This window comes from Narcine bancroftii, chromosome 1 (assembly GCF_036971445.1).
Source record: "Narcine bancroftii isolate sNarBan1 chromosome 1, sNarBan1.hap1, whole genome shotgun sequence".
NCBI classification, from domain to species: Eukaryota; Metazoa; Chordata; class Chondrichthyes; order Torpediniformes; family Narcinidae; genus Narcine; species Narcine bancroftii.
Window position 1 is genome coordinate 207,583,419 of NC_091469.1, and position 12,398 is coordinate 207,595,816.

Consider the following 12,398-nt stretch of genomic DNA (forward strand, 5'->3'; position numbering starts at 1 on the left):
CAGTCCCTGGGCATCCCCCCCAGGGGATGAGAATGGAGGGATGGAGACCGTGTGGGGATTATCGCCGCCTCAACGAGGCCACCACATCAGACAGGTATCCGGTGCCCCACATACAGGATATCCCTGCAAACTTACGGGGGCACAGATATTCTCCAATGTCGACCTCATCAGGGGCTATCACCAAATGCCAGTCCACTCGGAGGCCATCATCACACCCTTCGATTTGTTTGAGTTCCTGAGGATGCCCTACAGGCTTAAAAATGTGGCTCAGACATTTCAGAAGTTGACGGACGCAATTGGCCAGGATCTCAAGTTTGCACTCATTTACTTGGACGACATTCTGATAGCTAGCCATAACTACCAAGAACATGTGGCCTACATAAGCGTTATGCACCCGCCTCAGAGTTTGGCCTGACCACGGCGAAATGCCATTTTGGGTGAGGAACTATAGAATTCCTGGGCCACGGAATGAATATACATGGGACAATACCTCTGCCCAAAAAAGGTAGAGGCCATCAGGTGTTTCACCAAGCCACATACAGTGAAAAGCCTCCAGGAGTTTGCCAGTATGATTAATTTCTACCACTGCTTCATACCGGCGGCAACCCGCATCATGCACCCATTATTCTCACTCATGGCGGGAAAGCAAAAAGGTCGAGTGGAACAAGGAGGCTTCCAGAAGGCAAAAGACCAATGCAACCTTCCTGGCACATCAGAGGACAGATGCCCTGACTACCCTCATGGTGGATGCATCCAACACAACAGTTAGGGGTATATTTGAGCAATGGGTCAGGGGCAATGGAAACCCCTGGCTTTCTTCAGCAGGCACCTCCGGCCCCCCTAGTTCAAATACAGTGCTTCAATCGCAAGCTCCTGGCATTCTACTTAGCGGGCTGACATTTTAAATATTTCCTGGAGGGGAGGCAATTCAAGATCTTCACAGATCACAAGCCATTGACTTTCGCCTTCAATAAAGTGTCAGACCCATGGTCAGCCAGGCAACAGAGGCACCTACCCTACATATCCGAGTTTACCAGAGATATAGAGCACATAGCTAGGAAGACCAATGTGGTGGCCGACAAACTGTCCCGGACAACTGTCCAAGGAATCGATTACACAGCCCTAACCCAGGCACAACAGATGGACCCCAGCATCACCACATACAGGACGGCAGTGACAAGATGCAAACTGAAGGACATCTGCATCAGCCCCAGCGACCAGACCCTCCTTTGCAACTTTTTGACCATCAAGACTCGTCCCATCATCCCGGCGGCATGGAGATGACCGGTGTTTGATGTAGTGCACATCCAGCCATCAGAACCACTGTCAAGATGGTAGCCAGCAGGTTTGTCTGGCATAGCCCCTGCAAGCAGGTCAGACAATGGGCCAGAACTTGCACACATTGCAAAATATCAAAGGTACAGACACATGTTAAGGTGCGCCCACCACTCCCAAACATTCGAACCAGCATGAAGGAGATTCAGCCATGTGCACATAGAAATTGTGAGTCCCCTGCCGGTGTCAAGAGGGCATGGTACCTGTTGACGATGATGGACCGTCTCACAAGGTGGCCGGATGCATTCTCGCGGATAGAAATTTCAACAGAGACCTGAGCCAGAGCCCTAATAAACACAGAGTCCTGGAGCACCTGACATCAGACAGGGGTGCACAATTCACCTCAGGGCTAAGGACGGCCTTAGCCAGCCTCCTGGGAACCCAACTCCACCACACCATGGCAATACCATCCCCAGGCCAATGGGTTGGTGGAGAGGTTCCACAGGCACCTCAAAGCGGCGCTGATGGCCTGACTCAACGATCCGAACTGGGTCGATGAATCGCGGTGGGTCCTCCTGGGAATCTGGACCACACCCAAGGATTTCAATGCCTCAGCAGCTGAAATGGTGTATGGAGTGCCCCTGGTTATCTTTGGGAACTTCTTGGCTACCACCAGAGAAACAGACAGAACACCAGCAGCAGCCCTCAAGAGAGAATGATTCAACACTCTGGCCCTGACACAGCCCTCAGCGCATGGGCCAACCCAGGACATTCATCCCCAGGGACCCAAGAAGCTGCTGTACATGTTTTCGTGTGGCAAGTGGTGCAGTAGCGGATCAAGGGGTCATACCGGGTGGTCAGGCATAACGGGATTACATGTGTGCTGGACATCAGCGGCAAGGAGGAAACATTTACTATTGACCAGCACATTGGGACACTAGCCAGCCGATCAACCCGCCATTCTCATGCCGCAGAGGCAGGCCGCACAAAACCAAGGACAGAGTCTGGATTGCTGTTTCGGGGGCGAGGGGGCGATGGGTCGTGTGGCGGTCCAGGGCACCCCGACACACAAGATGGCATCCGAATGTGGCATACCAACTAAATCAGATTTCTTCACGATCTGCTGGCCTCACAGTGAGCACTGGCGGGAACGCTGGCCTATCCACGGCCTGAAAGCTGGTGATATAATTTCTGTCGGAAGCGGCGTAACAATCGGGCCCAGCGGGCCTAAATAAGGCAGGGCGAACCATTGATAAAGTTAGTATCAACTGTACTCACCTCATATCAGTGCCTTGCTTTCACGCCCTGCTGAAGCACGCACTACATTGGTAACATTATTGGTAATATTTGAAATAAGTATTGTACTCTAGGGAATATATACATTTTAACACAATTAACACCATCCAATAATGTTATAGGCAGAATCATCCACTTATTCAAATCTCCTATTTTCTTAAGGTAAATAATTCAATTCATAGAAATTAATTATTATCTACACATATCCCTAAATATTTTATTTCATTCATCAGCCATTTAAAATGGGTGTCTTGTTGGCACTTTCCAATATTCCTCCAATCTTAAGTATAATTTACATAATTTATTAAATTTTGGCTCTGTCAAATAGATCAAACATTGGCAGCAAACATTATTATTTTCTCCATTCTAAGTTTGTTATGTATTATATTGATGTTTATTAATAAGTTTCTGCTTCATCTGATTGTACGCATAGTCCGGTGATATTGAACTTGAACTCAGTGCCTGCACTCACACCTGTGGGGTCCAAGGTTTGGACGTTCTTTCCAATTCCCGAAACTTAGACATGGGAATCTAGCAAGAGGGATGAGGGGAAGGTGGAGCATCAGAGGTGGACTTTCTCTGGATGAGATTTCAAGCAAGAGCTGTGGACTCACATGGGTGAACTTGGGACCACCCGCTGATTGAAGATGTTCAAAACAACACAGGGGACCAGTAGTGAAGGGAGTCAAACGAGAAGTCCACAAATGCTGGAAAGCTGGAGCAGAGCATAGAGTGCTGGAGGAGCTCAGTGGATCGGGCAGGATCTATGGAACAAAATTGACAGTCGACGTCTTGAGCAGGAACCTTTCACCCGAGAATTGGGCTGGGTGGGGAAGATACATGGACTGGCAGGTGACAGGTGGCAGGAGAAAGAAGCAAAAGAGTCTAGAGGGAGTAAAGGGACAGAGGGCTGAGAAAGGTGCATTCTGATTGGAGGAAGGGCAGGGGGTGGGGAGTTGGAGGAAGGTCTGGGTGACAGACAGGGAAGGAGGCTGGAGGGTGGGGAGAGAGAAGGAAAGGGACCAGAGAGATGGTAAAGCAAGTAAGAGGGTGTGTGGGGCAATGGAAAATGAGGGGGAGGGGTAACAGGTTAACAGGTGGATTCGAGTGGAAGGGCAGAAAGCTAAGAAGTGATGGGGAAGAGGACAGAGGGGTGTGAAGGTGGGAATATGTTGGAAGGGTTTAAGAAGCAATAAACTATAGAATTTACAACGGGGAACACACATACAGACACACACAAATCGGATACTCGTTAATCACAAATAATCACACCTCCCAATTGCGAAGCAAGGGTCAAACGAACAATACCCTTCACCTCCTGTACAACAAGCAGGTACTACACGTCAATCAGTAAAGGAACACAAATGAAACACAAAAGTCTGCAGATGCTGTAATTGTAGTAAAAACACAGGACTCAGGCCCGAAATGTCAGGAATATATCTTTACCTCCTACGGCATCACCCACGGTCCACAACCTGGAGCGGACCCCTCACAAATGATCTTCCAGCATCTTCCACTCCAATCTAGAGTGGAACCCAGGGATCTTCTCGATGGGAAAAAAAGAGATCAAGTTGGACCACATGGTGGACTTTATACTGCAGCCGTAAAACAGAAATGCAGCTCTCTGATCAGACAGGATGGGGGTAGTGAGCTGGAAGAGAGCCAGAGGGATGGGGAAGAGAGAATCTGGGAGAGGGTGTTAAAGGAAATTGGAGAAATCGACATTCATACTGTCTGGTTGGAGACTGTCGAGGCAGTGTCTAAAGTGTTGTTTCTCCCATTTGTGGGCAGCCTCAGTATGGCAGTAAATGAGGCCATGGATGGACAGGTCAGTGTGGAAATGGTGTATGGAATTGACATGGTAGGTCCTTGCTGTTGCAGCAGGCAGAGGGAAGGTGCTCAACAAAGCAATTTCCCAGGCTGCGTCCAGTCTCCCCAGTGTAGAGGCCCCAGCGTAAACACCGGATGCAGTGGATGAGGCTTTGCAGAATCACGAGTGTAGTGACGATTGTTTCAGTGGCGAGCCAGATGTGGGTGTAGAATTTGGTAGAGTCACAGGGGCGGCTCTCAAGGAAGGGACGAGCGGGCAAGGGAGTTGCAGAGGAAGCAGTCCCTGCAGAACGGGGAGGGGAAAGGTGTATCTGGTGGTGCAATCCTGTTGTAGGACGTGGACCTTGCAGAGAAATTCCCATTTGATGCAAGGGAGAAGAACCAAAAGAGTTGGCTGCAAAATGATTGGGGCTGGAATGAGAATCCTTTGCATGCAGTGAGTGGCATCAGTCTAGGAGTAGCTGCAGCAAAGGGAGATGCACACAGACTCCAATTTTAAAATGTATTTTTTAAATTTAGACATACAGGCCTTTCAGTCCATGAGCCTGTGTACTGCCCAATTGACACCCTATTAACCCATATCCCAGTATGTTTTGAACAGTGGGAGGAAACTGAAGCCCCCGGGGAAAACCCACAGACACGGGAAGAACGTACACACTCCTTACAGATAGCACGGGATTCAAACCCTGGTCCCAATCGCTGGTGCTGTAAAGGCATTGGGCTAACCACTACGCCCACTGTGCGCCCCTCTTGCGTTCCAAAGGAAATGCAATGGAAAATTGCGGAACTGTGGAGGAATTGCTTCAAATGAGGCTGAATGAGCCAAAGTAAAAAAAAAGATTTAACATTTCTTGTGAATTGTGAGGAGAGGTTAGAGCAGAGGAGACTGAGGGAGGCAGGACCTTGTGGAGATGTATAAAATCACCAAGGGCATGGAGAAGGTCATCAGTCATCATCTTTTCCCCAGGGTAGGGGAATCTAAAACTGGAGGGTGGTGATTGAAGGCAAGAGGGGAAAGATTCACAACAGATCCATGGTCGGGGGGGGGGGGGGTGGGGGGCACACCGTGACTCAGAGATATATTGTTCCCGATGTGGACTCTATATCAGAGACTGGATGATTATTTTGTTCAGCATCTTCATTCTGTCTGCTGTAAATAATAAATTCCTCCCAGTCAGCAACCATTTCATTTCTAGGCCCCATTCCAACAGTCACATGTCTGTCCATAGCCTTGTGCACTGTCAAACCGAGGTTACCTGGACACTTTCCAACCAGATGGGATTAACACTGACTTCTCCAGTTTCCATTAAACCCTTCCCCTGAGTCCCTCTCTCTTTCCCTATTCCCAGTTTCCTTTCCTCCAGCTCCCAATTCTCCTTTCCAGAGAACTACCCCTGTCAGGCCTCAGTTTTTTTTCTCTTCTTCCCGCCCACCTGTATCCACCTATGACTGCTCTCCTGTTGGCATGTTTCCTCCACCTATCTCTTCCTCCCTCCTCTCTTCTTTCTTATTCAGGTGACTGCCTGATTTTTGCTCAGGCCTCAATGAAGGGCCCAGGTCCAAAACGTTGGATACCCTGAGTGACCTGCTGAGTTAATCCAGTATCGGTCTACAGTCTACAGTACCAGCGTCTGCAGACTCCCCTATTTAACTTTACACAGGGGGTGGTGGATACGTAGAATGAGCTGCCAGAGGAAGTCATAGAAGCGGGTAAACTTAAAAGACGTATATCAGAAACATGGATCTGAAGGGTGCAACAAGATGTGGGCCAAGTGGGGCAGTATGAACAAGCTGGGCCGAAGGACCTGTTTTCTGCATTGCACAACATTATGACCCATCGAGGCTGATCCATGACCCAACTCCGAATGCCCACCCGCGCCCCATACCCCTAGATTTGGAAAACATTCAATCTTCTTGAGTTTCCAAATGACAGTTTACGAAACACCCATTTCCACTTGTGGCAAAGGCTTCCAGACTCTTACACCACCACCCCCGCCCCCACCTCCTCGGTACTGCTCCCCGAATGGCCAGGCTCCCTAATTCTGACTCCCCCCAGCCCCCTCCGGGCAGAATAATAGTTCAGCACAGAATAGAAGGGCCAAGTGACCTGTTTCTGTGCTGTTCTGTGGTTCAATAGCAGAAAGACTATTCAAATAATCCTAATTAAAGCCCAAGTCCAGTCCTCGCTATTCAAGACAACATGCCAGATGTTTGAGGTCCAGGTCATTTATTTGGCATGTGCCAAGTACATTAATCTGCAGGACAGTTACAGAGGCCGTTAAGATCAGTTGGACGGGGATGGGATGGTGGACACAGTCCAACCCTGGTTAGAATAACAGAGGTGTAGGGTCGGATGAGTAAAAGAATCCAGCTCACTTGTGGACATGTTGATGATTTAAAAGCCCGGTTGACTTGTTGAAGCTCTTGCCACAGCTGAAGGGCCTCTCCCTGGTGTGGATCCGCTGATGCTTCCGCAAGTTGGAGGACTGGCTGAAGCCTTTACCGCACTCGGGGCAGGTGAATGGCCTCTCCCTGCTGTGGACCCGCTGGTGGGTCAGCAGGTGGGAGGTCTTGGTGAAGCCCTTGCCACACTCGGGGCAGACGAATGGCCTCTCCCCAGTGTGGAGCCGCTGGTGTATCTCAAGGTTGGACCTGTCGGTGAAACCCTTCTCACATTTGGGGCAAGTGAATGGCTTTTCCCCAGTGTGGTCTCGCTGGTGGGTCAGCAGGCGGGAGGACTGGCTGAAGCCTTTGCCACACTTGGGGCAAGTGAATGGCCTCTCCCCATTGTGGACCCGCTGGTGGATCAGCAGGTTGTATGACCTAGTAAAGCCCTTCCCGCACTCAGGGCAGGTGAAAGGCCTCTCACCGGTGTGCATCCGCCGGTGATTCTCAAGGTTGGACTTGCTGGTGAAGCCCTTCTCACACTCGGAGCAGACGAACGGCCATTCATCAGTATGGACCAGCAGGTGCATACGCAGACTAGAGGTCTGGGTGAAGGCCTTCCCACACTCGGGGCAGGTGAACGGCTTCTCCCCAGTGTGGACCCGCTGGTGGGTCAGGAGGTCGGAGGTCTGGGTGAAGCCCTTGCCACACACATGGCAGGTAAATGGCCTCTCCCCTGTGTGTCCACGCTGGTGCCTCAGCAAGTGGGAGGTCTGGGTGAACCCCTTGTTGCACTTAGGGCAGGTGAATGGCCTCTCCCCAGTGTGGACCCGTTGGTGTTTCATTAAGTCACTCGGTCTTTTAAAGTTCTTCCCGCAGACGGAGCACTGAAGCAGGTTCATCACTGTGGGGATGAGATGGCGTAACCAAGGTATAAATCAATGCAGTCCCAATCTGGGGAGCACAGTGCGTGCTCAGCCCGATGGAAGTCCCAGACAGCTGATCAGTGGCTTAAATCAACACCGAGGCTGGGACCCAAGGAGAAGTGTCCTCTAGCCGGGCGTTCAAGCCCCAAAACCATGGGAGCCCTCCATTCCAGGACCCAGTGCAATGCTCTGATCCCGGCAATGAATCACTTTTGGTCTCTGGCAAGCGCCTTACCCAGAATGCATCTTCAACTTCGCTGGAAGGCACATGCGTGGTGTTCAGAATGGCAGCTGCAGAGCCCTTTGGCAAGTGTAGGGAATTGTGGTTGGAGAAGCCATTGATCGGGTGCTTCAAGGGCGGCGAACAAACCCCACCTTGGAAATACAGGCGGGGAGAGTGATGGCTGGGCACTAGGTGCTGGGGTTGCCTTACACACAGGCTGATTTAAAATCCAGATGACGAAACCTCTCCCGATACTGCAAAGTTCACGGATGCTGCCTGTAATGACTTAATGCCATTCAGCCCATCAAATTGCCCTGCCATTCCATTATGGCTGATCTTTTCTCCTTTTCAACCCCATTCTCCGGCCTTCTCCCCCCCAACCCTTGGGGGAAGAAATTCCTCCTCTCTGTATTCCAAGGCTGTGTCCTCTGGTCGCAGACTCCCCCATTCTCTCCACGTCCATTATATTCAGGCCTTTCAGAATTCTTTTTTAAATTTTTTTTAAAGTTTAAACAAACATTTCCATAAAATGAGGCTCAGATATTATACATATATATCATGTATTCATATTTGACATGATTTTCCACAAATTTATCTGAGGTATACACTTATAGAGTAGGAAAAAGAGAAAACTATATACAAGTAGGGAGGGATTTTTGTTAACAACATAATCATTGATTTGTAAGAATAAGGTCAAACTGTAATTAAACCATTTTCCCCCAGTATGACTGAAATTGTTCCAACTTACGACGAACAGATGCTGTTACCTTCTCCATTTTATAAATGTCCTTTATAATTTCCTATCCATGCATTTAAGATTAGGCTCCCCTGTGATAACTGTTTCTGGGTAAAAAGTCTTTTAACCAGCCACCAGCAGTATATTCGTTAAATATTTATCTCTTTTCAACCATTCTTATGCCCAAAATGTATGGTCTTACTTTCAAAGGGTATTTCACATTTAAAAATGTCTTGTGGAATCTTTGATTACAGGGCAGTCCCAAAAAATATGGTTATGGTTTGCATTTGGATTTTCACGATTTTTCCAGCAATCAGGGAGGTTACTGTCACAGTGGGATTTCTGAGAGGGTGTAAAAAATATCTTGTCAGGTTTTTCCACCCAAACTCCCTCCATTTCTGTGAACTGGTCACTTCCATGAATACCTCCATATTATTGTCCATTCTTCCTCAGGTAGAGTTCTCCCTCCTTCCTTTTTTCATTCTTTTAATATATGAGCTCTAGTGTGTTTTAAGATTTGATAAGACTTGAAATGACTTTACTACCATTATCTAAATTATACATTTTTCTAAATAGTTCTATTGAACATGTACTTGTCTTAGTTATGTTTTTTAAATCTCCTATTAACATAATGTGGCATCTGCAAATACCAATACGTCTTGTTTTTCTAATAAGTGTTTCTCTTCAAGCATCTCAAAAACTGAATAGTCTTCCTTCTTTCATTATATTACAAAGAACTGTTATTCCTATAGCTGTCCAGCCCTTAAATCTCATATCCACTTTATTCGGCATGAAATCCAACTCATATACACACACCATTTATGACTTAGCCTTTTACCTTGACATATATATCTTGATAATATTTTATCCCATTCATTGAATCAATTTTGTTTAATCTCTATTGGTAGGGTCTGAAAAAGATATAATAGTCTGGGCAATATATCTATTTTAATGGATTCAATCCTTGAACTGAGATTAAAAGAATGAATTAAGTTCCATCTTATAATATCTTAATTTTTTTATATATAGGCAAATAATTGCATTCTATTAATTTGTCAGGTTTTTTGGCATAATGATGCCCAAATATTTAACAGACCTTATGCCATGCCCAAAGATATCCACTTTCTTGGTGGACTAGAGTTATATGAGAATAATAATTGGGTTTTCTTTATGTTAACCTTGTATCCTGTTAATTGACCATATGGTTCAAAGGATTGCATCAATTTAAGTAAAGTGTATGTTGGTTGCCCTAAATATATTAAAATGTCATCGGCATAACAGGCTAATTTATGCTCTGCCCCTTTAATAGTAATTCCCCTGTTTCCTCTGGTCGCAGATTCCCCCACCACAGAGAATATTTTCTCCACATCCACTATATCCAGGTCTTTCGGTATTCCATGGATTTCAATGAGACCCCCGCCCTCATTCTTCTAAACCCTCGCGAGCACAATCCCAGAGCCTTGAATTCTCTTTCTATGAAAATCCGTAACTCCAGGGATCATCCTTGTAAACATCCTCTGGGCCCTCTCCAATACTAACCAACACACCCTTCCTTGGATATGGAGCCCAAGGCAGTGCTTTCACCAATGCTTCATTAAACCTCTCCCTGCTATCATTTAAACATACAGCACGGTAACAACCCCTTTCGGCCCATGTGTCTGTGCAGCACAATTGCACCCAACTAACCTACAATCCCCAGGACGTTTCGAAGGGTGGGAGGAAACCTGAGCACCTGTAGGCAACCCACGCAGACACGGGGAGAATGGACAAATTCCTTACAGTCAGCGCCGAATTTGGTATTGAGAAATGAACTGGTCAAGTGTCAGATCTATTAGTGGGAGAATAGTGGTCTTAATTCTATCTCCTTTACGGTAGCATTGGAGCAAGATAGGAAAAGACAAGTTAGAAAAATGTTTGAGGGGAATTATGAGCCTATCAGACAGAAAACCGGAAGCTTAAACCCTCCATACCCCTCCCATTCACGTAACTATCCATCCTTGTCTTAAGTATCAAAATCAAGCCCACATTTACCACTTTAGCTGGTAGCTAATTCCACGCTCTCACCTCTCTCTCTGCAAGAATTTCGCCCCATTGTTTCCTTTAAACATTTGCCTTTCACCCTTAACCCATGTCCTCCAGTTCTGGTCTCACCGACCCTCAATGGGAAAAGCCATCTTGCATTTATTCTATTTCTACCCCTCATAACTTTGCATCCCTCTATCAAATCATTCCTCATTCTCTGACACTCCTGTTTAATCTTATGTGCACTCTTTCAATCTTATGGATATCTTTCCTGTAGATAACCAAAACTGAATGCAATACTCCAAATGTGATCTCACCAATGTCTTGTGCCTCACCATAACATCCCAACTCCTATACTCAATACTTTGATTTACAACCCTATCTACCTGTGACCCCACTTTCAGTGTAGTCTGTGCCTATATTCCTAGACATCTCTTTTCTACAGCAGATCCCCACCATTCACTGTGTTTGCCCAGTTCTTCCAATTCATGTAAACCTCTCAAAGGCAATGGAGAAAGCTAAGGACAGATAAGTTGGTGGGGGAGTGGGAATAAGAATTAAAATATTCAAGAAACCAGAAACTCAAGGTGGATATTGCAAACAGAGCTCTATCCTATGCTTGGTTTCACCAGTGTACACTTCTACATCCTCTGGAAGGGCTGTTTCAGTAACCACAACAAGAGTCTCTCTCTCTCTCTCCACTCCACGCCCCCCCCCCCCCTTCCCCCCACACTCAGCTATATTTTGGCAATCTTTCTTATTCCCTCTCACTCCTGATGTAGTGCATTAACTAGAAACATCAACTGAGACATAGAACATTACACACAGTACAGGCCCTTCTGCCCATAATATGGTGCTAACCTATTCCACAACAATCTGAATTTTTCCCTCCCTCATACCTGTAACCCTCTATTATTTTCTTACATCTTTTTAACGTCCCTATTGTACCAGCTTCAATGACGATCCAGAGCAAAGCATTCCCAGCACCGAGTCTCCCCTTAACTTTCCTCCACTCACCTTAAACCAATGTCATCTGATATTTGCTATTGTCACCACAGGAAAAACATACTGGGTGTCCACTCTGTCCAAGTCCCTCATAATCTTGTATCCCTCTCATCCTTCATCATGGCATCTCTGTCAAGCTCACTTCCAATGACATGGTTTCCAATCCAGGTCACATCCTGGTCAATCTCATCTGCACCTTCTCCAAAGCATCTACGTCCTTCCTCTAATGAGGCAACCAAAAGTGAACTCGTCTTCGCACTCTACCCTCGTTTCCCCTACTTGTCCAATCTGATTTTATTGCTTCCTCTCCCTTGGTCTGACATCTGTCTCTGGCCATGATATGTCACCTCTGCCTGGTTTACCAATCCTGCGAGGAAGCCCCCTGTCTCACTCCACACCCAGCCCAAGTTACACTGCTTCTGTACTAACTTTCCTCAGTGTTGATGAGGACCTTGTGCTGGAAACTGGAACCATCCTTTTTCTCCTTCTGCTGCTGCTTGATCACCTCATCTGACCATCTGCCCACTCCGGATCAACCGTCTCAACTTTACCTCTCCCCTCTCATATTCAAATCATACTTCCTCTGAACACTCTGCCCTCCACAACAATACCAACCTCACCATATTAAGTACCAGTGACAGACACTTCCCAGCAGCCAACCATTTCAGTTCTGTGTCTTTACTCACATGTCTGTCCATGG

The 12,398-nt window shown here is 47.0% G+C and overlaps 1 protein-coding gene across 8 annotated transcripts in view; it reads right to left on the bottom strand.

The window, feature by feature from the left end:
* The window catches only part of LOC138738787 (zinc finger protein 774-like), a 56,994-nt gene that overhangs the window by 43,676 nt on the left and 920 nt on the right, over positions 1 to 12,398 (bottom strand). For 3 of the 8 annotated variants that reach the window (XM_069889725.1, XM_069889717.1, XM_069889724.1), the window contains exon 2: positions 6,612 to 8,211. The exons of 3 other annotated variants lie outside the window; for them this stretch is intronic. In XM_069889725.1, the coding sequence (XP_069745826.1) occupies positions 6,774 to 7,688 (915 nt within the window). In that variant the 5' untranslated portion in view covers positions 7,689 to 8,211 and the 3' untranslated portion in view covers positions 6,612 to 6,773. Of the gene's footprint in view, positions 1 to 3,185; positions 3,336 to 4,017; positions 4,115 to 6,611; positions 8,212 to 12,398 lie in introns of those variants that run through there. 2 more of the 8 variants (XR_011341770.1, XR_011341773.1) reach the window with 2 other exon arrangements.